The sequence below is a fragment of the Podarcis tiliguerta genome (assembly GCF_965153285.1).
Source record: "Podarcis tiliguerta genome assembly, chromosome: 14".
Taxonomy (NCBI): Eukaryota; Metazoa; Chordata; class Lepidosauria; order Squamata; family Lacertidae; genus Podarcis; species Podarcis tiliguerta.
The window spans coordinates 52,695,701-52,723,357 of NC_139547.1; the positions used below are offsets into that span (position 1 = coordinate 52,695,701).

The 27,657-nt window shown below is 47.4% G+C and overlaps 4 protein-coding genes and 1 long non-coding RNA gene across 8 annotated transcripts in view; 3 read left to right on the top strand and 2 right to left on the bottom strand.

Moving 5' to 3' along the window:
* Positions 1-7,383, bottom strand: part of RNF216 (ring finger protein 216) — an 81,886-nt gene extending 74,503 nt beyond the window's left edge. The window contains exon 1 of the mRNA XM_083413415.1: positions 7,311-7,383. The gene's annotated coding sequence lies outside the window, so the exon portion shown is untranslated. The remainder of the gene's footprint in view (positions 1-7,310) is intronic.
* LOC310664603 overlaps positions 1-27,657 on the top strand; it is a 404,468-nt gene that overhangs the window by 299,407 nt on the left and 77,404 nt on the right. The window lies entirely within an intron of this gene.
* The window catches only part of FSCN1 (fascin actin-bundling protein 1), a 333,406-nt gene that overhangs the window by 121,561 nt on the left and 184,188 nt on the right, over positions 1-27,657 (top strand). The window lies entirely within an intron of this gene.
* LOC310664471 (urotensin-2 receptor-like) lies at positions 8,624-14,506 on the top strand. Its single transcript, XM_083413703.1, has one exon. It carries the CDS (start codon positions 11,324-11,326, stop codon positions 12,422-12,424), a length of 1,101 nt encoding a protein of 366 aa, XP_083269829.1. The 5' UTR covers positions 8,624-11,323; the 3' UTR covers positions 12,425-14,506.
* Positions 16,445-27,657, bottom strand: part of SMURF1 (SMAD specific E3 ubiquitin protein ligase 1) — a 50,925-nt gene continuing 39,712 nt past the window's right edge. For 2 of the 4 annotated variants that reach the window (XM_083413505.1, XM_083413507.1), the window contains 7 exons: positions 26,842-26,956; positions 24,754-24,932; positions 24,301-24,438; positions 23,468-23,588; positions 21,623-21,824; positions 21,110-21,194; positions 16,445-20,132 (listed from right to left, as the gene is read on the bottom strand). In XM_083413505.1, the coding sequence (XP_083269631.1) occupies positions 20,033-20,132; positions 21,110-21,194; positions 21,623-21,824; positions 23,468-23,588; positions 24,301-24,438; positions 24,754-24,932; positions 26,842-26,956 (940 nt within the window). In that variant the 3' untranslated portion in view covers positions 16,445-20,032. The remainder of the gene's footprint in view (positions 20,133-21,109; positions 21,195-21,622; positions 21,825-23,467; positions 23,589-24,300; positions 24,439-24,753; positions 24,933-26,841; positions 26,957-27,657) is intronic. The other 2 variants (XM_083413506.1, XM_083413508.1) reach the window with 1 other exon arrangement.

Genomic DNA, 27,657 nt, shown 5'->3' on the forward strand with positions numbered 1-27,657 from the left:
CCAGAGCAGCGATGTCACGCTGGCCACGTGACCCGGAAGTGTCTCCGGACAGCGCTGGCCCCTGGCCTCTTGAGTGAGATGGGCGCACAACCCTAGAGTCTGTCAAGACTGGCCCGTACGGGCAGGGGTACCTTTACCTTTTTAACCTGCCAGACAGGAGATAAACAACATTCAAAATTTCTGTTTTAGACTGCCTTTTTATGATTTTGGTGTGATGTATATGAGGGGTGAAGGGGACGCGGGTGGCACTGTGGGTAAAAGCCTCAGCACCTAGGGCTTGCCGATCGAAAGGTCGGCGGTTCGAATCCCCGCGGCGGGGTGCGCACCCGTTGTTCGGTCCCAGCGCCTGCCAACCTAGCAGTTCGAAAGCACTCCCGGGTGCAAGTAGAAAAATAGGGACCGCTTACTAGCGGGAAGGTAAACGGCGTTTCCGTGTGCGGCTCTGGCTCGTCAGAGCAGCGATGTCACGCTGGCCACGTGACCCGGAAGTGTCTCCGGACAGCGCTGGCCCTTGGCCTCTTTGAGTGAGATGGGCACACAACCCTAGAGTCTGTCAAGACTGGCCCGTACGGGCAAGGGTACCTTTACCTTTATATGAGGGGTGGTCTTAGGTTACACCCCTTCTGTGATGTATGTTTGATGTTTCTGGGGGTGGTCGTGATCTACAGGGTGGCAATTTCAAAAGTCTTTATAACGCTTTGCACGCCATTTTTCTGGGTTCCTCCTCTCTCCTGCGTGTGAGGAGAGCACCCTGTTGCAACAGATCAATAAAGATCAAGTTTACTAGCTACTTTGCTTCTCAATATTCTCTGGTTAAAGGTAAAGGGACCCCTGACCATTAAGTCCAGTCATGACCAACTCTGGGGTTGCGGCGCTCATCTCGCTTTATTGGCCGAGGGAGCCGGCGTACAGCTTCCGGGTCATGGGGCCAGTATGACTAAGCCGCTTCTGGTTGGCCGCTTCTCTGGTTGGCCTCTGTTAATTTTCTCCTACCAATAGGGAACCTATGTAAGGACTCTATATGGGCTCTTGGATACCCCATAAGGGAAAAGGGCAATTTTTGTTTACAACAGCAGAACCGTTTAACCAGCTATGGCAAGGGCAGCCAACGGGGGGGGGGCAATCCCATCATCCCTGACCCCTGGCATGCTGGTTGGGACTGGCAGAAGTGGGAAGTCCAGCAACACCTGGCGGGCAGCAGGTCTGCTCCCCTTGAGTTATTGATTAAATGCCTTTGGATTATCCTCCCCCTAGAAGCACCGTATTAAAAGAACAAGAACATAAGATGTGTCTGTGAGGAGTCCGGAGGTTGGCAACACCAGAACGGGGCTTTTCTGCAGTGGAATGCTCCCCCCCAGGGAAGCTCGCTTGGCACTTTCGTTGCACCTCTTTAGGCACCAGGCAAAAACATTCCTCTTCTCCCAGGCCTTGGGTTAATTAAATAATCTATGCCTGTGGCCTTTTAAACTGGGCGTGGGGTATTGTGCTTGTCTGTTACTAGGTTATATATTTTTGTGCTTTTATATTGTCAACAGCCCCGTGATCCTAGGATGAAGGGCAGCATAGAAATTTAACAACAAGGACCACAACCAGGTGCCCATGGAGAGCTCAAAAGCAGGAATCTGAAAAGTGGGAGAGTCACCTCAGCTCCCTGGAAATGGGAAGCGAACAATAAGTGTTGATTCCATGGGGAGTTAAATGGGGATTAACATCCAAATGAAAAGGCCTCCCTTTCTATTTAATAACATTTAATAATAACAGTTGTAGTAAACTAAGTTAATTTTTATTTGCTTCATTTTCTCACAGGCTGGAAGGAACGTCTCTGAGATGAGGAATGTCACAGCACACATTCATCTTAACAGAAGCCTCTCTCTTTTCGCATGTTTCAGAAACACTATTCTTACTCATATGCAAGCATAATCAATCACAAGAGGCTACGACTCAAATGATTAAATAGACTAAGGGCTTTTTAATGCAGCCTACAGCTTCATTTGCTAGTATGACCTTCAAGGGCCTAAAGTCAGGCTGGCTCACCTCGCCAGATGTTCTGCATTACGTCTCTTGCACCCACCCACACCTCAAGGAGAGCTGGGGCCCAGCAGCATCTCTCCCCGCCCCCAGGTTACCCACTCCTGGTCTAAATCCACTACAGTCGTAGCTTGGAAGTCGAACGGAATCCATTCCTGAAGTCCGTTCGACTTCCAAAACGTTCAGAAACCAAAGCGCAGCTTCTGATTGGCTGCAAGAAGCTCCTGTAACCAATCAGAAGCCGCGGAAGCTCCGTCGGATGTTTAGGGTTCCAAAGAACATTCACAAACCAGAAACATTCGGGAGTCCGAGTCCCAAGGATCAAAGGTATGACTGTAAATTATCTCCTTAACAGACAACCCTTAGCAGTCTCAGCACTGCCCTGGGTGCCAAAATTGCCAGATAAGGCTAAAGCCAAATGCCTGGAGGTAAAAATGAGGTGTCAAGTTTTTCAAAAAGCGAAAGTGGTCAAGTTTTTTTAAAAAGCGAAACTAATAATCTAACGGGAGCCAGAAGCTGTATCTTCCACAACACCCTAATTAACTGGCTCACCGTTACCCCTCGCTACTTCCAGAAAATGGAAAACAGGAAAACGCTGTTGTGACAAGTTTTCAATAACTGAGGAATGCTTCTTCTCTTAATTAAAACTGAAGGTGTGACTTCGCTCTGCTACCTGAAAGAGTCCGTTTTAACGGCGTGAAGGAGTAACAATACCCCTCCTCCCCGTGTCCCTGAGCAAATTACTGTTCCAAGATCTCCTGGGATCTCATCCAAAGATGCGCTGTGCAGCAGCCACCAAGGACAATTCTATATTGAGATACAGTCAAATGATGCTGTCACACCCCTGACACAAAGATGCAACAGAATTAGCGGCCCCCAAAAGAGGCTGATTGGAAAAAAGGGGGAGAATATAGCATGAAAGCCTCCTCTGCCTACCAGCTTTGTCTCCTGCCAAAGGTTCAGGAAAGGCTGAATATGCTCAATAAAGTCCCAAGCAGCCTGCTCAGATGATGCTGCCTTTTCTCCAACCCAGGCCCACCTAGACAAGCCCCGGGGGTTTGGGGAACAAATATCAAAACTGCAGTGATATTACATTCTGTTGGAATGTAAAAGCGCTGCCAAAAATGTATAAGATATTATTGGATTGGGAGACAAAGGATGAGCAGGTAAAGTCTTCAATGATACGCTGGGCAATAGATATTGGTTATAATATAGTTATGGAAGTGTGGGAACGATTGTGGAATACGGATATAAAATTTACAGCATGCAATGGTTTAAGAGAAAACTATATGAAAATGTTATATACATGGTATCTAACACTGAGTAAACTGGCAAAAAATGTATAAATCAAAATCGAGTAAGTGTTGGAAATGCGAAGAGAAAAAAGGTACTTTCTATCATATGTTGTCTCGCAGTATGTTTAAAGCTTACTGATACATAATGAATTGAGAAAGATGTTTAAAATAACATTTGTTTAAAAAATCAGCATTTTAAAACAAATTTTCTTTTGGGAATTACAGGGGCAGAATTACCTAAACAGTATAGAAATTTATTCATGTATACTACTACAGCGGAATGGAAGAATGGATACAAAAACTTATGGACTACGCAGAAATGGCAAAACTTACTGCGGGGCGGGGGAAGAGAGAAATCAAGATAACATTAAAAAATGGAAATGGTTTATTGAATATTTACAAACAATTTGTAAACAAATTGGCAGGGTTATTGTAATAACCTGCAGTTTCATAACAGTAAACAATTAAAGTAGATGAATGAAAAAATAAGTTAATTTAGAATATGCAGGAAATGGGGGGGGGGAATTAATGTAAGGAACCGCAGAAAGAGGAGGTCAAGTTTTGAAATGTTTAAGTTACTGTAAAACTCTTGAAATGTATGTAACTGAAAACTACAAATCTTTTTTCAAAAAAGCCTTTTGCAACCAGAAGATGCTGAAGGGAAAGTGCTGCTGCTGCTGCAAGAGTTAAGGACCAGTGAAAGCAAGGGAAGAACTGAGCACCCGAACCATTTCTTCTTTATCAGCAACACACAGGACTGGGCAAGCGCCACTGGCTAGCACTCGGTTGTCCATGTGTTTAAGAATCTGAGGACTGCATGTAGGAATTTGGATTCCCCTCCCCCCCCCCCGGTCCAAGAATGTTGAAGCATTGGATTTTATTAAGCCTCTTGTCTTTCTAAATGCTTCCTACAACTAAACCATTTCCTGGCAATTTCAGAACGAGAGAGAAATCTCTCTAATATGGTACAAGGGGGGGGGGGATCTCCAGGTTATACAGTTGAGGACTCCACCAACTGCCTCCAAACGATGCTGAATTTAAGTTTCGAAAGTCCTCTCCCTGATGCAGCAAGGCAATGTCTACAGCGGGGCAGGGAGGAGACCTCTTCTGGCCTTCCAATCCCTGATGGACTGCATTTATCAGCAAGACCCTGTCAATCACCTGACACCACTATGACACCAGGTGATGCTGTGCTTAGAAGCCCCGATTGTCGGGGCTCCAAAGCACAGCACAGGGCTGTTTGAAAGCCCTTTTACAAGCAGCCTCACGCTGTTCTTTGTGCACCCAGTTTTCAGAAGTTCAAGGAGCAGCACTGGGTGGGAGAAGCAGTTTCTCATTGTCCATCAGCAGAAGGGCAGTGGGAGCATGCCTGGCTCCAGCAAAAGGAATATTGGGAGCTCACTCTAATCTCCTGATTCTTCCTTTGAAGCCCTACCAATGTATGACATCTGGCTTGCCCAAAATGTGTCTGGCTTGCCCAAAATGGCCTTGCAGGCTAGATGGGGAGGGTTGGCGGGAGAAGTTTGGCTCGTGGACCAGCGGTTCCCCACCACTGTCTTACAACAAATATCTGGAGGGCCCTGAGTTGGCAAACACACATTCCTAAAGGGAAAGACTTTTTACAAGCTGGTAAACAGACACACCCCCTTCAGAAACAGATCTCCACAGCTGCATGTACTAAACTTCCACAACCATCTCCTTTATGAAAGCGATTTCTGCAGCTTAATAGACCACCTCTTCCTTCTTGCATGCCCTCATTCCAAAGATCTGGCTTGGGGAAACTGCAACAGTCAGAGGACCATAGGTTACCTATCCCTGCTGCAAAAGTGTTATAATAGTTTTAAAACAAAAAGCAAAAACTGGAGGAGGTGGCTGTGAATAACACAGCACCCAAGTGTTCAAAGCACATCATACTAGTCATTTTGGTGCAACTCTTACCCTGCGCAAAGAGCTCTCAACTTCCCAACACTCCTCATGAAACAAACCCTCATGTCACATTCCAGGGAGGATTCCACATGTGCTTTTTCCTCCTGCAGCAAGGCGGGATCTCAATACAGTATAAGAAAAGGCTCCAACAGTCTAAAAAGAGCCTGGATGCTAAATCAGAACACAGAACATCTCATAAGGGGTCCCAATTCCCACTGTGGCCATTCACACAGCTCCAGTCAACCCACAGGATGAAAACATGCCGTGGTAAAAACCGAGCATGAAAAAGGCCAGCAGCCCTTCCTCCTTGTCCCACTGCATTCACCAGACTGCTGCCCCTGAACATGAAGGCCCCGTTCTGATATTGTGGCTCTGGGGAGCAATGTCATGCACGGAACAGCCCTAAGACTCAGAAGCTGTCTGCCATGACACTTACAATGCTCCCTGCATGCTGGGCATGGCAGTTAGAATCTTATCTGTACATCTCAAATGGGGGAAAAGCAATTGCTGAAATGTAGGGTAAAGAAGGGAGTTGGGCTGCTCAGCAACCACGCCTCTTTTAAAACTCAGTACACATTGCAACACGATTAAGCAACATCAAACACACAGTACGAAATCAATACAACAGCATGATCCTATGCATGTCAACAAGCACAACTGAGTTTACACTGAGTTTAACCGGAAGTCAGGTGGGTTTAGGCCAGGGGTAGGCAACCTAAGGCCCAGGGGCCGGATGCAGCCCAATCGCCTTCTCAATCTGGCCTGTGGACAGTCCGGGAATCAGCGTGTTTTTACATGAGTAGAATGTGTCCTTTTATTTAAAATGCATTGTGGGGCCTGCCGGGTGTTTTTACACGAGTCAAATGTGTGCTTTTATTTCAAATGCATCTCTGGGTTGTTTGTGGGGCATAGGAATTTGTTCTTTTTTCCCCCCTTCAAAATATAGTCCGGCCCCCCACAAGGTCTGAGGGACAGTGGACCGGCCCCCTGCTGAAATGGTTTGCTGACCCCTGGCTTAGGCACACAACCCAACCACTCCTCTCAGATTTGTGCACTTTGGGGGGGGGGGGGAGAGTGTGACCCGGCACCACCACACATGCACCTGGAAATAAACGTTCTGCCAAATCCAAACGTTCAAAGCTGGAAATAAGAGGCTCCCACACGCAACATAGAGCAGGACATAAGGCTAGTCTGCTGGATTAGGCCAAGGACCCATCTAGTCCAGCATCCTGTTTTCACAGCGGCCAACCAGGTGCCCCCAAGGAGGAGCAGAGGGCGGCAGCAGCAGCAGCAGCATCTCTCCCCTCCCTGGACCACGGAAGACCTCCAAATCCACAATGGCATCCCCACCCCCTCTCCCACCCCCCAAAGTTCAGGTGAGGGTGCTGCTGCCTTTGCTTTTCCTTTATTAACCATTGCAGGTGGATGGACTTTGGAAAGCAGGGAGGGGACGCCATCCCAGCCGCGAGAAGGAGAAACGAGACCTCCTTGGAGAGGGGAGACTGGCGAGGCCGGGGGAGCAGATGGCCCCGGCGGAGGAGGAGGATTAGGAGAGCAGGAGAAGGCAGCTGCTGCAAGAGGGGAAAGCAGGAGCCCAGGGCCTGGGGAGAGGGAGACCATTCGAAGCGGAGTCGCCCCGCAGGAAGAAGCAAAACTTCCAGCTCGCAGAAGTTTGGGCTGGCGGGGAGGAGAAGGGGGAGCCGCGTCCTCCTCTCTCCGGCGCGAAAGCGAAACGAAGCCAGCCGGGGGAGGAGGACGAGCAGCAGCAGCTGGGGAGGAGGAGGAGAAGAAGCCGGAGGGGCTGCCTGGGGGACGCCCACACGGGCCGGCAGCAGCAGCAGCAGCAGCCGCCCTCGGCGTCCGGCACGGGGGGAGCGGGGCCTGCCTCGGCGGGGCTGGAGGGGCGGCCCAGGCCCGGCAGGTTGCCAGGCAACCGAGGCAGGTGCGGGCGGGCGGGGCTGCCCCTGGGGGAGCGGGCGGGGAGACCCCGGAGGACCCCCGGCCGGCCGGCCGGCCGCTCGCTCGTTGCCTCCCGCGCTCCCTCACTCACCAGCCGCCTCGCTGGCTCCGTCTCCCGCTCGTCCCTCCCGGCGGCGCTTCCTGCTTCCTGCCCGTCCGCCTCCTCCTCTTCCTCGCGGCCGCCAACGGCGAGGGGCCGGCCTGCCTGTCAGGCCTCCTTCCGGCCTGCGCGAGGGCGCCACGTGACCGCGAGGGGCGGGCCGGGGGCCAAGAGACCATGGAGACGAGGGTGGGCTCGGGCCAGAGCGGCTCGCCAGGCGCGGATCAGGGAGTTTCTCGAATGGAAAAGGGCGGGGGGGGGGGAGCGAAATCCCGCAACTGCCAACCACCTGCCTCCAGCGTCACGTGACAGCCGGCTCTCCGGACGGGAGGGGCGGAGAGGAGATCCCAGGGCCCGAGAGTGCGCAGGCGCGTTTGCGAAAAGGGGGGGGGGGGGAGACGCGGAGTCCGCGTGTTTGTGAGGATCTCGAGAGATGCGCGTGTTTTATGGGGGGAGGAAGGGGAGTCCTGCCTTTGGCCGGGGAAGGGTGTTGCTCACGGCGACTTCGGCTCTGTTTCCAGTGTAGCAGGAACCCCCCCCCCCATCATTCAGTTTGTACAAACTTCACACACACTCACACTCACACACCACATACGCTACACTTCTGTTATAAATTCATAGAAAATCAACCATACATCAGATTTGCACTGTTCCACTTTTATTTTACTCCATGGAGGAAGGACTACAAAATGGGGAAGGTTTGATATACAGGCCAGCCATAATCCCTTGAGCATACCAGCACATACACAGGAGCCCTGCCCAGTTGCTGTGCCAACCCTGATGATCCCAGACAGAAGACAATCAAGATCACAAAGAACTTCCATATGGGAGTGGATTCGGCATGATCAGATCTTCGGGGGGGGGGGGTGGGCAGGAAACTGCAACTACCTTTTGTCTTCAGAAAATGACTCATGGGGAGGGGGAGAAAGGAACCAGCCAGGTGACAGGACACTCAGGTTACCACCACAACTCCTCCCTCAAGCCCTCCTTTCTGTAATGTATGCATGATGTTTCTGGGGGTGGGCTTGACCTAGAGGAGGGGAATTTCAAAAGTTTTTATAAGGTCTTGCACACCGTTGTTCTGGGTCTTTCCTCTCTCCTGCGAGTGAGGGGAACACCCTGCTGCAACAGTTCAATAAAGGCCAAGCCTACAGGCTGCTGATTTGCTCCAATTTACTCTGGTTGGTGTCTTTACTTTTTGTCCAAGGGAGCCCTCGGATTTTTTCTGGTAACACCAGGCTCTTATTTATTATTTTTATTACTATTATTATTATTAAAATTATTATTAATCTTTATTGCATTTTTAAAATTTATTTAAAAATGAAAATAAATTAATCCTTACACCAGCATATACTGAAAAAGAAATACGGGACCTAAAAGAAAATATGAAAATAAAAATATATTTGTCAAATATGAAATAAGAAAAAGATATTTGTCAAATGTGTTTCCAGGCTCTTAATCCGCCTCGAGGCTGTAACGGTGGAAAGGCGGCAGGCAAGAAAAACGGTGGCGCTGGTCTTGCAACCAGCGTCGCTTCTCCTCCAGTTTTGGTTCTTATTATTCCCGTTAATTACCTTTAGATACTGGCCTCCACCCGATGATCGCGGGCGGTTTCCCGGCCAAGGCTTCACCCGACGGATTTCTGCCTGGCGCCATTGCCCTCTTCTGCCCCGGCCCGCAGAAAAGAGCTCCGAGTGGCCCCGGACTGCCTCTTTCCACCGCATTGTGCGCGCATCCCTCCGCTGGGACCCGATCCTGCCCGCTGGACTGAAGCAGCCGCGCAACGCCCTCCCCCACCCGCAGGATCACACCAGCTCTCCTCCGGAGAAGCGGATCCCACGGAATCCAAGGAGAGCTGGCTGGCTTCCAAGTAAACGAGCATAGGATCAGCAGCCGGGGCGCGCCAGGATCGCGTGCAAGCGCCCGGACTGTCGCCTGCCTGTCTTCCATCCCCCCTACTAATAATTAGACGCGTGGCCACCAGGTGGGGCTATGAGATCTAACCAACCGCATTTGCTTTGCGTTGGATTTTGGGAGCGCAGAGGCAGCGATCCTCTTTCACTGGACAGCTGTGACAAACACTCTAAATGCACTGATGGTTTCAACTACAGGATTATTAGTAATAACAACAACAACTTGTTTATTTATACCCCGCCTTTGCTGTTGACAGGGACTCAAGACAGCTTGGAGCTAAAACAAAAAACAGCTAAAAGAAACCATTAAAATTGGAATAACCTTTTTAAAAAGACCAGACGCATTTCTGTTAAGCATTGTTGGAAGGGTCATCCCGAAGGCCTTTAGGGGGAGGTATTCTTATATGCAACGGCTGCAGCCCGGACTTTGGTGGCAAAGGGGTGGAAGGAAGAAGTCCTGGCAATATAAGCTACAAGAATTCACTGAGATGGCGCAGCTGATAGCTTGAGAGGCAATTCAAATAAAAAAATTATGGAAAAATGGGATAGATATAAAACATATGTTCAAAAATACAGTAAAGGTTCGTTATCTATGCTAGCATTTGATTGATGTTGGAGAGAGACTGAGTTGAGAAATAAGAACAAGAGCACATATTGTTATAGGAATGTATTCGATAAAATGTAAAAGAAATATACAATAATATGAGTACATTCATTTGTTAAAAAAGGAATATACAATGGGATAGACAGGAAGCTGAATGTATTGGTACATATATGATTTTTGGGGGAGATTTGTTTTTGTTTTTTCTCTTTTTCTCTTCTTTTTAGGTATATAAAGTGTGTATATAATCTTGGTATACATGTTGGAAAATATATTATAATAAGCTATGTAATGTAATATGATGATGTTTACCAATGTAATATAAGAATGCAAAAAAATATAAACCATTAAAAAAACAATTAAACATTAATTGAAGTAAAACCAGCTACACAAGCACCAGTATGTGCAGCTTCCCTCACAGGGTTAGGGTTTTGTTAGCGCACATCCGTGTGGATGTGGAAGCACACTGCCAGCACTTTCCGGCATCACCTTCAAAAGGTGACTGAGAGTCATCCTGTTTGTGGGTTGGGGGGGGGCAACCTCAGCGCCTTGCACAGCCCCGCAGGCAGGGAAGGAGGCAGCTGGAAAGAAAATCCACCCTGTTGCTCCAAGATACAAAAGCCTGCTGCTGACTGTGCCCCTCCTTCCTGAGCAGCACAGGATGAAACCCCACCTCAAGGGGGCTGTCAGAAAGAATCCCGGGCCCTTCCCACCTCTTGCAGCAGTGACTAAACTTCCCAGCCCAGAGAGAGAAAGCATAAGCACCTGTCACAATAGAGCCAATTATTTGCAAGGTCCAGCCCTGGCAGCCGGCACAGAATCCGCCCACACAACCGTGTCCTGCTCAGGGATTCTTTGCCATTTGCATTCTTGCATTGACAAGGCAAGCAGCCTGTTCTCTCCCTCCGAAAGAAGCATCTCTTGCCCAGCTCACCTGTGGCCAAACATCCTGCCTGGAAAGCGACTTCTGGGAGATCTGCACAGGCAGGGTCACCGCTGGCAGCGCAAAACCTTCAAAGCAAAGAACCTGGATGCTTACGTGATAAAGTTGATGTGGAGAGCCAGCCCTGCACTCTCAAAGGGTGGCTCGCTGGATGTTTGCCCAGAAGGATTAAAGGCAGGAAGACAGGCAGTCACAAGGAGGTTGCTTTGAACCAAACCACTCTCGTCTCCCTTCAGCTGCCTGCTGGAACGTGGTAAGATTTGGACCTGGGAGCTCTGGAGCTTTAACCTGCAGCCTTTCATTCCTGTCCTCTTGCAGCTGCCTCATCGGTGGGTTCCTTTCCTGCTCAGCAAAATTATGCGCGGAATCTGATCGCGCCAAACTGTTCTACAGGCTGTCGAGTCGGCAGCAAAAGCAGAGCGGCGGCAGCTGGTTGGCAAATATATTAGAGCAGAGCCGCCGCGCTCGAAGAGGGGGATTATTTGCACTGTGCATTGGGCAAGAATCCGGCATGCCATTTGGGTGGAACATGTTGACCCAGTGCAAGGGTCAGATATAATGGAACTGGGCCCATGTGCCAACCTGTCCTGCCTGCTTGAGAATGGCAGCGGTCCCTCCAACACCACTGGCAGCGCCAGCGACGTCTTGGCCACCTCCTTCCTGGGATGCGCTCTGTCCGTCATGTGCGTCGTCGGGGTGGTTGGAAACATCTACACGTTGGTGGTTGTCAACCTCTCCGTACGGCTGTCTGCCTCCATGTACGTTTATGTGGTCAACCTGGCCTTGGCCGATCTCCTCTACCTGGCCACCATCCCCTTCGTTGTCTGCACCTACTTCGTGAAGGACTGGTACTTTGGGGACGTGGGCTGCAGGGTCCTCTTCAGCCTGGACCTACTCACCATGCATGCCAGCATCTTCACTCTCACCATCATGAGCACAGAGAGGTACCTGGCGGTCGTCAAGCCCTTGGACTCGCTCCGGAGGCCTGGAGATTACCGGAGGACCATCACCTGCTCGGTCTGGCTCCTGTCCTTCCTCCTTGCCTTGCCCACCATGGTTCTCATCGACCTCCGGACGAGCAGCCAAGGAGGAGTGACCAAGCGCATGTGCCACCCTACTTGGCAGATGGGGGCCTACAAAGTCTACCTCACTGTCCTCTTCATCACCAGCATCTTGGCCCCTGGCCTAGTCATCTGCTACTTGTACATCAAGCTGGCGAGGACCTACTGGAGGTCTCAGGCATCCGTCTTCAGTGCCAAGGCCATGAAGAGGTGCTCTCGGCAGAAGGTCCTGTACATGATATTTAGCATCATCCTTGCCTACTGGGCTTGCTTCATTCCCTTTTGGCTCTGGCAGCTGCTCAGCGTCTATCGCCGCCAGCCAGGCAGCCTTGCAAACACCACAGTGGCCTGCATCAACTTTTTCGTGACCTGCCTAGCTTACAGCAACAGCTGCATCAACCCTTTCCTCTACACGCTGCTCTCCAAGAACTACAAGGAGTACTTAAGGGGTCGGCAGAGGAACGCCCTTGTCCTCATCAAGGTCAAGCCCAAGAGGGGTTCCTCGGGGGAATCAGTGTGGTCTGGAAGCCAGACGTACACAGAGAGCTTGGCCGTGGCTCAGATGCAGGGAATCGGCAACAAGGAAGTCTTCTTGTGAAAAAGGGAGGAGGAGGCAGGCCAGGCAGGGGGACAAGCGTTCAGCCACTCGACCAGCCTTGAGGGAAGAAGCCCCGTCCTGTGCCAAATTTCCCTACTTGATTGGCTGCTGGGAGCTACAGAAACCCACACAAAATAACCGTCCAGATCAGGCAACCCCCAGATCTGGAACGTTTGGACAGTGATGTGTGGACAGTTGTTTGTGCAAAAGGCCTTCATAAGCATAGAATTTGACAGTGTGTGCCTAGGAAAATCTAAGGGGAGAATGGGATGTCTGTGTGCGTGTGACCGAATAATCATGGGTCAAAACCTCAGCCCCACCATGGTCTATTATGGGATTTACCTCCAAATAAGATAGCACAAGGCCACATCCTTTACAAGCAGAAGCAAATTGAGCGCCTGTGTGCAAGCCCAAATGCATGCAAGTTTCCATGATTTGAAGTTGCTGAATTGTGTTTTCCTTGGTGCATCAGATTTTCATCCCATACTTCATCCAAGAAGCGGTGTCGTCATAGTCCTCCCCTTGCCCATTTAAGCTTTGCAACCACCCTGTGAGGTAGGCTCAGAAATAGGAACTGGCACCACACTGCAGCCAGTCCACATGCATTCCTCTGTGACCCACACACTGCATGGGGCTACAGGAGCGCATTAGAACTGTTTGAAGACAGGGATGGGGAGTCTGTGCTGCCCCTCCACCAGCTGCTGCCAGGCTACAAACTCCCATCAGCACCAGCCAATGATCAGGGCTGATGGGAACTGTAGTCCAACAGCAGCTGGAGTGGGAGCCCAGTATCCCCTCATCTCCGAGGCTTCAGGCGGGCGATCAGTTTGGTCAGGGAAACGATGCACGTTCAGCAGCAATGTGCCCTGTTTGATGGAAAGGGATCCCAGACAGGTTTGGTGACACGTGGCAGAATACGATCAGAAGCTGCTGCTCTTTCTCCTTCGCTGTCTGGTACTGTCTCCCTCCCAGTCCCTGAGATGCCACCATGCAGGTCCTTCAAAACCATGTAGTTCAGTGAAGTCTCTGGCTCAGCGCCCAAGTTCCCATGGCCTATTGTGCCTTGGCTATACAGGCAGAGTCTCAGCACGTGTAACTGAAACAATCGCACTGTGTTTACATGCCCTGGGGAAACTCCGCTTGCCTGAGAACGTGCCGTGCAAAGCCTCCGCCTATTCTTTCCTGCTTCCATTTCCCTGTGGCTGATTTCAGATGGTTAAGGCTCCTCAGGACTCATGGCCTGACCCCTTGCACTCTGAAAATCACCATGTCCAACGACAGCTTTGTGTCAATACAAAAGCCAAGATGCACCTTGCCCCATATAAAGAGCAGTTGTTTTGCATACCCGCTATAAAGAAAGGTTGCTGCGTTTGGGATTTTCTCGCTTAGAGAAAAGGCAAGAGGCAGTAAAGACTCTTAATGTCAGGGTTGTGGATTCATGTCCCTTGCTGTGCAAAAGGATTCCTGCATTGCAGGGGGTTGGACTAGATGACCCCGTGATCCCTTCCAACCCTACAATTCTATGATCCTAAGTTCAAAAAATTATACATGCCATGGAGAGAGTAGATAGAGACAAGACAGGCCCAGGGTGGGGAAAAGAATCAGATCTGTGGCCTTGAGCTCCTTGGGGGAAGGTGGGGGTACAAATGAAATGAAAGAAAATGGAATCCAGCTTATGTGTTTTGGGTTTACATGGCCAGCATGGAGGGGAGCCCCCTTTCCTCTTTCCTGGAAAGGATGACCGGTTCTTATTCTTTGCATGCACCAATTCCTTATCTGAGAAAAGCAGAATTTCCCTAGCACCCATAAGTGCTTTTCCTTGTACTGATGGATGGCTGCTGGGAAAGCAGAAGTTCTTGCTGATTGAAATTACATGCCATGTCATTAGCCTTTTTCTCTCTCTGCCAAGTCTTCACCTGCTGTGGTCTCCTGCAGAGTCAAATGTTTTTCTGAATCAGCTCAGCCGGGTGACGCAGATGCCCGCTGCGCACATGGATTTAATAATTTATTGTTTTGTTGTTCCTATTTATTTCTGTTCTTCTCTTTCTGCTGAAAACTTCAATAAAACTTTTAAAAAGTAAATTATTATTATCATTGGGAGGTTTTTTAAAGAAAAAAAGGTGCAGGTACCTAGCATGAAGTTGTAACAGTAAGTGCCACACTTTTAACATGGGGGGGTTGATACTATGATTATTAATAATATCCCACCTTTCCTCCAACACATGGAAGCTAACACAGATAAAATACAGCAAGATAAAAATGTAAGAGAAGACAATCATTAAAGTGTAATTAAAGCACTAATAGAATTAAAACACAGCACCAGCCTTTTCCTCAAAAGCAGTCAGTTCCCAAAGGCCTGTTGGAATAGAAAAATCTTCACCAGCCGGCAGGAGGAAAACAAGGAGATTGCTAGTGACGCCCAACCTCCAGGCCTGGTGTCAGTAACCAGCAGGGATTAGCTGCTGGGGTCCCAGTAAGGCCCACCAACACTGATGCATGCAGTGACTTCCCTGGTGATGGGAGCAGCCTGTGGCCGTTCTACTGTCCTGCAATGGCCCCAATATCACATTGCAACAGGCACTGTAAGAAATTAAAAACAGCCACACTCCACTACAGACCCACCAAGGGTCCCTGTTTTCCAGGGACAGTCCCAGATTTACAGAAGACAATTTCTGATTTGATCTCGGAAAGTCCCACTTTTCCTTAGGGCGTCCCTGTTTTCATCGTAGAGATGTTGGAGTATATGACTAGTTAAACCTGTGGCTGGGCACCATCACAGCAAGAGGGGTCCCTGCTAAGGTCACTTGGCGAGCCCCCCACCCACCTTGAGCCAGCCCTGCCAACAAGCTGAGCTGATGCCCTGAGCAAGCATCTTTGTAATCTCCCCAGGATCCTCTGCAATTCACAGGGGTTATGGGACCAACACAAAGGCAAATCAACGTGAGGGAAATTGCCGGAGCTGGCAGGTTGGAGACGGTGCTCTTAGGAAAAGACACGTGCAACCCATCCAGCTCACGTGTCCAGTGTGCAAGCAAAAACCTTCCAGGAGAGCACATGTGGAGTCGGGGAAGGGAAAGTAATGGTTGCAGGCAAGCAGCCGGACAGGCAAGCTTTGTCCAAGTCGATCCGTCAGCACGCCACTGTCATGCAAGTGCTTCTGCTCAGGACAAGCTTTGCAAGGCCTGCAGTCTCAACCTGGGCACAATGGCACTCTTTGTTCTATCCAAGGAAGGAGAAGAACCAGCGAGAAGGCAGGCCAAGACCTTCTGTTCCTCCAAGCCCGAAAGAAAAAGAGAACATCCATCAGGAGTATTAATGACTCTGCCGTCCAGGAAGGAGCACCATCATTACTCTGCATGTGCCCATAAGTCAGGTTTTGGAAGAGCACGTGGCTCTGGCGCATCTCGGTTATAAGTCCACATCCCCCTTTGCTTCCAAGCAGGGAGGAAATGTTCAGGGCAGCCATCGTGTGGCAGGATGCTTTTGGGAAGGAGAGCATGGGAGCCAGATTGCAAATCTATCCACAGTTTCTTTTTTAAAAAACGAAACAAAACTGGCTTTCCTGACCCCACACACATTTTAGAAGGATGTTCCTTCTCACAGGTGAGCAGGCAAGATGCTATATAAAAAGGGGCCAGACTTAAATGACAAAGAAAAATGCTTTGCATGCTAGAGGTCCTGTATTCAGTGCCAGGCTCCTCTAGTTAAAAGGATCTGCAGGGCAGGTGGTGGGAAAGAGTGGACAATACTTTCCTAGATCAGGGAAAGCCATCATGGCACCTTCCAGGTGTTGTGGGGACCCAGTTCCCACCAGCCCCAGTTACCACACCCAATGACAAAGGACCATGCAGGTGAGCAACAGCTGGAGAGCTCCAGGTGACTTGCCCTGGTCAAAAGGAACAAATAATCTTACCTGGCCTAAGGTAGCTTCCTAGTCACAGTGAAAGCTAAAATGATTAGTATTACATTTCTGGTGCATCTAACACACCAGTGGAAACATTTTAAAAGATTTTACACAAATTTAAAGTTGTGAGAGTTTATTGCATATGTAACAAAAATGAACATGACCTCCTGGGCCCAGCCTGCTATACAATCACGGTTTATTCCAGCTGGCTCCATAACCACGTTAAATAGAACTAGTATTTCTTTAAATACTTTGATTTAGACATAAAATGAAGAACATTAGTGTACAACTTTTTCACAAAATAAAATTCGCAATAAAAATGGTGAGAAGAGTAACAAGGAGTAGCAGCAATACTTAAAAACAAGACGTTACAAAATAATAAGTTAAAAAATACATTATAAAGTGGTTGAGGAACAAAAAAAAAGTTAACTGAGTAAGAACAAATATGTACTGCATTTCTGGAAAACTTTCTGTGCTCTACAGTGTAGTAGTATACTGGGCAATGGACTAAGGAAGTGGGGGGAAGAGGCGTCTGAATGATAGTTGAGGTTTCATAAACCACACCCCATGCTGAACAAGCAGCCTCTTCAGAAACAAAAAGTTGCTCCAATATGTCAAGGTTAGACCTTGGGCTACTCACTCATACCTTTCCAATTCGTAACACAAAAGGAGTGGCAATTTCCTACATCCCTGAGTGCATAAACGAAGGATGATGCATTTCAGGGCAACTAAACAAAAGAGCAAACAAACAAACAAAAAACCAGATTTGCATCACTGACCTACACTGCTAGACATACTGGAGATTTTAGATTAAAGGAGACTTTGGATGTGATAAGCTGCTTGGGGGAAGAGGAAGCACGTAGCCCTGCTCTTGTTCCTCTGTCTCAACTGAAATAGCCCTTTCACCACCTCCTGCATGGGGGAGAGGGGAAAGGTGTACTGCCGGCAAGTCAGTTGTGTAAGAGCAGGAAACTTCCTGTTCCCTTCACCACCTCCATCTGCCTTAGGTAGACTTCCACGGACTTGCTGCAAGCCCGGAGGGCCTGAATCTACCAAGAGACCACTGCAGGGAAAATATAAAACCATCAAGTCTGTTGTGTGTCCTTTGGATGGTTCGACTGCTAAAAAGCTTTCAGCAAAGACTGTGCTGAAGCTCAGCAGATTGTAGCAGCAAGAATCCCACTTTCCCACTTATATTTTATACCCCCCTCTTGTTCAGGGAGGAGATGTGGAAGTTTCAGCCTGAGCAGAAGCAAGTGGTCTGTGCTGCTCTAGCCAGCACCCTGGGGGAAAAAACCTTTGGTCTACTTTTTTCCTTTGATCCCTGCTGCTGCTGCTGCTGCCTCAAGCTAAGATGCAGCAAACAGTCTGTTTGGGCTCTTGGGTGTTGGAACAGTGACACAAAATGGGAAATGTAAAGAATATCCTGGAGATAGAAGTCCCCCAATCTTTTGCACTATTATCACAGGGGTGCCATGTGCTCAGGGCCTGAACACGGACTCGGGGCCAATGTTCATGCTGCCCTCGGAGCATGCCTGCCACATCTGTGGCCACCTGCTCGCTTACTTCTCCATCTCAAATGTTGTTGGCATGGTGTGGGCTCCAACCGCACAGAAGCTGAAACCACATGGCAAGAGTCACATTAAGATTCACCTCCAGGTGAACAGTCGCCATTGCTAACTGTTGCTAATCTCACATGGGCAACCTGTTCAGCCTCTGTGCTCAGGGAAGACCTTTCACTTCCACCCCCTCAGATTTGCATGGAAATGACTTGTGAAAACCTTTTTGTGTGACATTCCTATCGTGTGACATTCCTATCTCTACGAAACCTTGTGCATTCAAATTCCACTGACAGGGCTAATGGGTCCAATAACAACTTCTGATCTCCATAGACATTTGGCAAGATCATGAGATTTCTATTATCCAGAGTACTACAAAGATGCTTAACCAAATATGTGAATCCGAAATCCCTCAAACCTCCTTGATACACTTCCCTTCCTAAATAACTTAGCTGCAGCTAACTGGTCCCTTAAGTGCGCCTGGATTCAAAAGGCAATTTCAAGTTAAACCTTAGCTCACCTAAAAAATCCAACACTTAGCCACATGGTGCAAAAAACACAAAATAAAAAGAATTCCTTTCTCAAATATAATCCTCATGTGTCCATCACAAAAAAAAAAATACGGTTAACAACAGGAAAGAAAGATTTTAGGACTCTGACAGATATCTAACTTAAATCTGTCATATCACAGTTTAAAGCTATTATCAAATTCAATGTTTTAAAAATAAAAATAAAAATGAACAACAGAAATATCCTTGTAGGTAAAAGAACCATTTGACCCATGGCTGAACCCCAATGTCCTTACTTGTCCAAAGTAACGGTTAATATGCATCTTTGCTTAAAACAATTTTAATATATATATTGGGGGGGGGAGTCTTATGAACTGAATCACAACTGATTACTAGTTGACCTTTTTGCCAAGAAAATGTTATGTTGTTAAAAACACTGCCTTGTTTCTTGTTGTGGAAACTGAAAAACCTGTTTGATTTGGTTAACCCGACAGGGCTGATTCTCCTGCATTTGAGAAGCTGTGTGAAACCAATCACTTGACACCAACCTTGAACATTAGCTTCAGATATATGAAAGTCAGGGTGGAGAAGAGTTTGAAAGCAGTACTCTGGGTTACTCAGTATCTGTAGGCTTAAAACCCCCGTGTTAGATCTTTATTATATATTCATCTTTCAACAGAGCCATTTTCCACTCCCAGTGGCTCAACGACGGAACTTGGTTCCATTAGTTTTGCTTTTAGCTATTTCCTCTTAAAAGAATTTCTGCAGTTTCAAGTAAAAAAAAAAAAAAGAATCTGAAAAAACAATGTCAGGAGAAAACTTTTTCAGGCTGCTGACAATGTGGCCCATTCCCCACTGCCACATTCTCTAACACAAGCCTTCAATCACACACAGAAGGGAAGCAAGTCCACAGAACAAATCTGTCTCATGTACAAAGCATCCAGAATGAAAACTTACCTCCCAATTCAAGATGGCTTGGACTCCTCTGGGTTCCTCTCTCTTAAGAGCCAAGCCACCACATTTGGACAAAAAGCTCCCTCTCAAGGAATAACCTTCAGCTGTCTGCGCCTACGGAGCCGTTTCCTGCTAACTGTTCTTTAAGGGGTATTCTGAAATGTGCAATTTGGAATCCCGGTGCCAGTCTCATTTCCATAGGATGCTTCTGGATGCTACAAGGGCTCAGGACTGCATTAAGACAAAACATCCAGGTACACCTACCAGTTGAAAAGTCCTCAGCAAACCAATCTCAAGATACTCAACTACAGTTTGATACTCCTATAAAAAAAGACCACAGGTCATTGACCTTATCACAATATGTGTTACGAGTCTAGCAGAATATCTTGGGTAACCAAAACCAAATGCTGAACCTGGCTGCCTTTTGTTTCATGGGACATGGGGAAAAAATGGGGAGGGGGAATTCTTGTAACAAAGGGGAGGAAAGTATGGTTGGGAACCCCCAACAAAAGCCCCCCCCCAACACCACCACAGGAAGGAAGGAGAGGAAGCAGCCTCCACTCCCCCAGTTGTCAAGCGTCGCAATGCTTTGGACAAAAGAAGTTCACAGCAAGCTTCTTCTTACAGCTTTTTGATTTGGTGGTCCATGAGCTAGTAGTATCTGTTTCCTTTGGTTGCCCAATCACTCCACTGCAAACCCACATGTCTCTTCCACAGCTGTCAGCAGCTTCTCATAAAGCTTCTCGTAGGACTCATAAGGCGGAATGTCAATTCGGTTAAAGCTGCGGAAGGCAAGAGATTGGCGTTAGGGCCCTGCTGACACCCCCAGCTCAAAATGCAACTCTTCAGGCTGGTGTTTTGGTTTGGCCATTTGTATCTGCTGTATTGCTACGAGGAACTGTAACAGAATTCTGGCTTTTTCTAATGTTTAGCAGTTAATAGTTTGCCAGGAAAGATGCCAACCTTCACTAATACATTATTTCAAAGCATTTCCGGGATCACAGAAATTGAAACAGCTGATGGCCCAATGAGAAGCCAGCCAGCAGTAAACAGGGAGGCATGTTTGCTTCCAATGGGAGCTTGCTGTTTTCTCTACGGTGTGGCTGCCTCCCCCAACCTGGTGCCAATGGGAAGTTTGGGACTACAAGTCCCACGGGTGCAAAGCAGTGGGGGTGGGAGGGAGAAGAGAGGTGGCTATGGAGCAGAAAGGGGGACAGTGAGGAGAAAGCGAGGCACCCTTTCTGGCACCTGGCTGCTTCTCCATTCTAAACTGGGCTTGTTCAAAGCAGCCTCTTTTTATTAAAGAACAGAGGATTAGCTGCCACAAGCATTAACATGCATCATTTACTTCGGCCCTTACATCTGCAAACTGTTAGTCAAAAGAGGGTGTAATTAGCTGAATGGGGTCTTTGCTCATACAGCTTCCAACATTAATTGATTCTTTTTCTACTGTGCCATATAAAACATGGAATTAAAAACATTTAGAATCCATAGACTGCTGCCTCCACCATTCATGAATGTTTTAACAGTACTTTGCTGTATGTGAGTATGATTTAACTTTGACCAAAATAGCTCTAATCACTCTTTAACTTTCATTCCAACCACCTAATAACAAGGGAAGGTTTTCCCTTAAGTTTCCTGATGTACACCAAACATCACTACAACACATTTTACTTTTGGTAAAGCTTTGCTGTTTCATCTGGGCACATTCGCACAGGCACACTTCACCACAGCTGGGTGGGCAGAAAAGCAGCCTTACCAAGTATGAGCTTTTGGAAGGTTGTCTGTATTTGCATCTATCAGGTGGATAGTGAAGAGCCTGGGTCCTGCGGCGCCTGTAGAACCTTGCAAACAGACATTCTAGTTAAGGCCCTTCAAAAACACAACTATGAGCACACTAGTCATTTCTGACATGTATAAACCCTGACAGCCGCAAGGGAGAGATTGGGAAGTCACAGATCCTAAGCACAGAGGTGTGCATGTGCACACATACACACAGGCCACCGAGTCTAGAGAGAAAGGAAATGGGAGTGAGCACACACACCCTTTGCCCAAGACACTGGAAGGTTGCTGCCTGTTATGAGCAGACAGTATTGGACTAGAGGTACCAACGGCTCCAATATAAGGCAATTCCATGTGGTACAGATGGGACAATTCATGGTATAGCTAACAAAGGGCAGAATCATCAAGGAGGAACTGGTGGCAGGTTAACTGGGCGCGCCATGGGCAGCCCTCTGCACAAGCGTGCTAACTCAGCACCCCTATCAGTCACCTTGCAAAGCCTTGAAACCCTGGAGGGGAACCCGCGTGGAGCCCGTCACAAACTGCAGCAGCCTGGCCCTTCTCTCCTCATCAAAGGCTTCCACCGCTTGCCAGAACCACTTGACAATATTGCTGTCTCCCATGCAGTGCTTCAGGCGTGTGTTGGACTTCCAGTCATTCAAGTCGATCTTATCCAAGCCACCTATGATGAGCTGATGGATCAGAAATACACAATGTAAGGGGCAGAACGTTTATAGATTTGAAATGTGGGTGGGTGAGCTGTATGCTGTTTTACTGGCTACTGTGCTGCTCTTTTATTATTTCTGTTATTGTGAAATTGTCATGCGACTCTTGATTTTGTGATATACTGTTCTCTCTGTGTGTGGAAAGGCACCGTACAAATCACACATGTCACACATTCACACCTTCTGCCGCAGAGTGCACAAGTATTTACAACTTGGACGCGGGTGGTGCTGTGGGTTAAACCACAGAGCCTAGGACTTGCCGATCAGAAGGTCGGCGGTTCGAATCCCCACGACAGGGTGAGCTCCCGTTGCTCGGACCCAGCTCCTGCCAACCTAGCAGTTCAAAAGCATGTCAAAGTGCAAGTAGATAAATAGGTACCGCTCCGGAGGGAGGGTAAATGCCGTTTCCATGTGTTGCTCTGGTTTGCCAGAAGCGGCTGAGTCATGCTGGCCACATGACCCGGAAAAACTGTCTGCGGACAAATGTTGGCTCCTCGGCCTGTAGAGCGAGATGAGTGCTGCAACCCCAGAGTCGTTTGCGAGTGGATCTAACGGTCAGAGGCACCTTTACCTTTACCTTTTACACACAAACAGAAATCTCTGTATCCACTATGCACACCATTTAATTCCACAGTTAACTGTCTTTCCTAGGTTATTGAATTTCATTTCCTCCTAGATATAGGACTGGCCAAACCTTTTATGTGCTGATTACTTGTTGTTGTATTGTTGTTGACATCCATTTATCTCAAGAGAGAATAGGGGGGGCTTTGGGGGGTGAAGTCAAACCACTGTATTAGCAGCACCTAAGCAACTTTCCCAGGGCACAAGCTTGGGCAGTGTGTCTGGGGATTCTGGGCTGGCCAAACAAGAAGACTCCGCTCTTGGCCTCACTGATGTGGTCCAAAGGAAAGCAGAGCAATACATTTGGCACCAGCTTGGCTGCAGGAGTTGCTGGAAGGAGGTGTACAAGGCACCATCCAACTATTACTAAAATACAAGTAATACCACCAAACTACAATAATAACTGAACATCAAACTGCTGTGAGAAATGAAAAATAGATACTGCCTTGAGATCAGAAACGTTTTGACCCAGTGGATCTTCCTAAGTGATCGATAATTTTTTAACAAAGAATAGGTCACAAAAAATAGCTGTTTGGTTAATCTGTATTGACAATGAGATGAGTCGACCACTCAAAGCCATCAAATTGCTATGCACACCTGGAGATCATGAAGGTATGTCAGCCAATACAAAAAGGTTCCACTTTCCTAATGGTGCCCCAACATCTGGTTTTTTATTATCCTGGGGAGATAGTTTTGTCCTCACCCAGCTCAGTCTAGCTTTGGAGGCTGGAGTTTGCATATCCTTTTCCTGCATTTTGTTGATGTGCAAAACCAGCCACTGAACTATCTTTTCTGATGGGTGCACGTAGAACATCAGGGTTCTTTAAACAGTAGTGAGGAGCAAAGAGCAGGCTTAGCATGCCTAGCAGCTTCAGGTAAAACTGTCCCATTTAATATGAAAAGGGGGATTCCTCCCCACCCCACCCCCGGGGCACTTAACGGAACACACGAACCACAACGTAATTTGAATGGAGAAAAGGATGCAATACCTCAAGCTCCTTCTGGTCAAAAGGCTTCAGTAGGTGTTGAGGAATAAGTTCATTAAAGCCTTTCTGAAGAGCCAGGAACTGGGCCTCAATTCCTCTCATGAACCGCCAGTTAACGTACAACCTGGGGACAGGGAGCAAATCCAAAGTGAGAACTGAGGGCAGAAGTCTTCAAGTGAAATATAACTTGCAACAAAATAGGTACACTCAAGAAGTTGCAATTTTTTCCCTGGGAACTCCCAAACGAGGAATACTTTGGGAGGAGCAAACAATATTTTTTGCAGGGATCTCATCCCTGTGCATGGTGGGCAGAATGCCTGCCCAATCTCCAGCACCACTGGGGTCCATGTGTCAGTGCAGCTTTCTTAAGACATGTAAATGGGGAAGATGCATGGCACTGCAGGCCCCAATTATGCTGCCAATTCCCACCACCTAAAGGAGGCAGATCTGAGTAAAGTCATCATCCAATTTGGACATCCGTGACCAGTTACAAATACTGTGTTGATTCTAGCAACAAGCTGCATACAACTATAGGGAGAAAGAGGCAGAGCAGATGAAAGGCACAGCCACAAAGAGGAACACCGAGTGGTACAAGATGAGAAATGTATTCTGCAAAATACACTGCAAGACCCATCAAGACCACCTCTGGCCTACAGCTTCAGTAGCAACTGTGTGGCATTAGTCAAGGCTACCCACAGTTGCACTACAGAACTGAAATGTTCGGAACACACAAACTGGTGCAGGTCAAGGAGTGGGGAGAGAGACAGAGAAACTGAGACTGACCACTACCACCTCTGCATTATGAGAAGATAACATTTAACCTCCTCTGGTGGTACCTCACATATTCTTTCTTGTTCTCCTCTGTAACAGAAACATTTCTTCCATTTGGTTTGAGCTCATGTTGCAGAATCCTGCCAAAAGCGTTGTGCTCCACGCAGAAAGTATGGTCCAGAACCGGAGTGATATCATTCTCTCTGTCAACAAGGCAAAGACTGCAAGTCATTTCTGTACTCTCCAGGGCGCACAAAACATTCTTCTTAAGTAAACATTATGGCAGGAAGAATCCAAACTATTTATTAGGAGTTGATCTAGCGTCTTTTACAATCAAACTCTACCTTTGTTTTGCTGGACAGCACTAGAGATTCTGATGGGTCTACACACCCAAGCGATGGTAGAGGACTATGTAGACGAACAGTGACTTTGAGGGGCTGCAAAGTCCTACTATGTGGAGCTGCTTCCGCTCACCCTAGTCTTTTTAAAAAGCTTTCAACTGCGTAGGCAATACTTACAGAATCCAAACTAAACTCTTGTGTAGTTCTGGGTCGACTGATTCCAGATCAGATAACTGGATGGGTTTGCCCAGCAGCTGTTTGTAGAAAGGAACGGTGAAACCTCCGTTGATGTAGTGTCCATGGAACACAGCCAGACCCATTATCCGACCAACAAAGTGGAAGTAAGACAGATGATCCTACGAGAAACATCGAAGAGACTCATTATCTGGAAGAGAAGCCCAATGCTGACATCTTGTGGCTAGACTTATGCCTTCAGCCATTTCCTAGTTCAATGAAAGTTTCGCTTAATGATCTCAAGCCCTCTGGATGAGAAATTAATCAATTTGCACAGAATTCAATGTTACATATACTTAACACAGCTGACTAAATGCATTCAGTCTCGAGACCACAGTCCTACCATACTGCACTACAGGCTTGTGACCATCAGATCATTAGCCACAAACATGGTGATTCATGTTAAAAGCCAATCTACTTGAGCCAATGCAGTTAAAAGCAGGCACTTAGGCCCAATCAACGTTTGCTTGGGAAGGCTATTGTACAATCTCTCTCCATGCAAAACAACAGAGACCTGAAACAAAATGTTGCAGCATAGCATATGCTTGTGCCATTCAAGGTTCAACAAAACCAACTAGGCCCTTTTCTAAGATACTCCATGTCACTCTCCTTCCCAAGCTTTCCATTCTCCCTACAACAGATATGGAGCCTTCTGCAGCCACTGAGATGACTCACTTCTCTGTATGGGCCTTCTCATCCCCCTTCAAAGGTTTTCCTTAAAGTTTTTGTACATATGCTAATCTTGCTAACCCCAAGGCTTTCAATACACATGTGCTGCTTGGGCTAGAGGAAGACAGGCTGTTTGTCATGAGTATATATGAGGTCATTTCTATCAGTGCCAGTAACACATGATGCATTCATAATGCATAATGTTGTATTTTAAATTGTTGCAACCTACCCTGGGACCTTAGGGTGTACAAAGGAATAATAATAATAATAATAATAATAATAATAATAATAATTAATAATACTCAAGCTACAACTACCCTCCTTTAGCTTGAAATCAAATATGTGTAAAACTGTTGTAATTTGCCAAATTCTTTCCAGGCAACCAACTGTTTACCTGGGCAACCAATCTGCACCAAATACCACCCTGAACTTTGTGAGGCTGAAAAATAATATGGGTTTTGGACAGAATGGAGATGTAATCAGTTCTGCAAGGCGTGTGTGGGTATGTGTGTTTGAAGTTGTTAACATGCAGTGGATCTTCTAAGGGGCAAAACTATGCAATGAGGGTTTAGTGTGGAACTGACAAGGTAATTAACAAACGAAGTTTTAATTATTCCTTTAATGGGTAAGTTGAGGTTCTACAAAATTAGTCCATTACAAGCCACCGGTGCTTCTCCTCGGTTATGATAGGCACACTTACCTTCACTTGTCTATTTGGTGTTAACTGAAAAAGTAACAGAGATAGGTAGACTCACATAATACCACAAGCAAGGGAAATCTCAGGACTGTGCAAAGGTGGTTCAAACTGCATGTGCACTGGGAAATTAGAATCAAGCCAGCCCACCCTACTGTTTGCACATTCAACTTGATGCATAAAGGCTCCTATTTAAACAATGAGCAAAGTGCATTTTGTATATCACAAAACCAAGCGTGCAGCATGCAAAGGTTGGACCTATGTGCTCTAAACATGAAATCGAAAGTGCAAACAGCAGGTGAGGGTGTGAGGGATAGTGAGAGGCTGGATCCCGCTGTGAATATATAGTGAACATCTGCAAAGGGCTTACGGTTGAGATCCAAAGAGCTACTTGAATATACCCAAGAGTCTGCATGCCGCAGCGGTGAACATTTTCATCTCCCTTCCTGAATGGGAGAGTCGACCCACATCAAAATACTTCTGAAACTCCCACATTACAAAAGTGATTTGCCACATGGCGTGGGAGTGGCTGTTTTAATCTAAAGCCACACTGGTCTCATGGAACCAGATTAGCTGCTGTTTGGACCCTATACCACTACCAGGGTTTCAGAGAATTAGCTTGTATTTAAGCCGCATACACACACCTGCTTTGCTTCTAGAATACTTACAGGATTGATAGAGGAGTCTGGATTTATTTGCAGCATATAAATGTTATCCGTGGAGTACTGGAAGAGTCCATAATAAGGGTTCAGCATTTCATGGCACAGAAGGTACAACCACTCCCTGCCAGACAAGAGACACATGTTAGGGAAGAGGCTGGATGGTGGAGTTAAAGCTTACCCCACCCAGTAACGTGTGGATCCATTACTCATTTGATACAGATTGTGACTTCTACAAAAAAGAGGGTCGGGGGTGGGAGAGAATCTAGACTTGGTGCAATGTAAGGAGGCAAATTTGCCTCCTTGAGTCTGACCAAACTGGTCATGAGTTTGACCAAACTGCGGGAGGCAGTGGAAGACAGGAGTGCCTGGAGTGCTCTGGTCCAGGGGGTCACGAAGAGTCGGACACGACTAAACAAGGAGGCAAATGAGGACAAGCCTGTTCCTTTGATCAACTTCTACTGGGAAAGAAAAGAGTACAAGCACTCATTTGTTTCACAGAACTCTTTGGTTAACACTCAATGTGACTATAGTGGACAGAAAATTGGGTCACTTTCCATAACCAAGTATCCTTTTATGAATGCACCATTAGACACAACCGGGCATTCTTTTAAAGCTGGCTTCATTGGCTCTGTCAAGCTGTGTCGTTTGCTTAAACCATAATGACCGTGAGCTGCATGCTGGTGCAGACAGCTTGAGAGACCTTGCTGTGTACTTCTGCTGGTCTGTGGGGAAACAACCATGGACCAGCTAGCTCAGTGTTACGCTCAAAGTCGCACTCACGGTTTCTTTCCAAATGAGTCATGACCGGAAAGCCAAGAACAA

Coding starts and splice junctions, on each gene's coding strand:
- LOC310664471 (XM_083413703.1), top strand. CDS start 11,324: ATGGAACTGGGCCCATGTGCCAACCTGTCCTGCCTGCTTGAGAATGGC.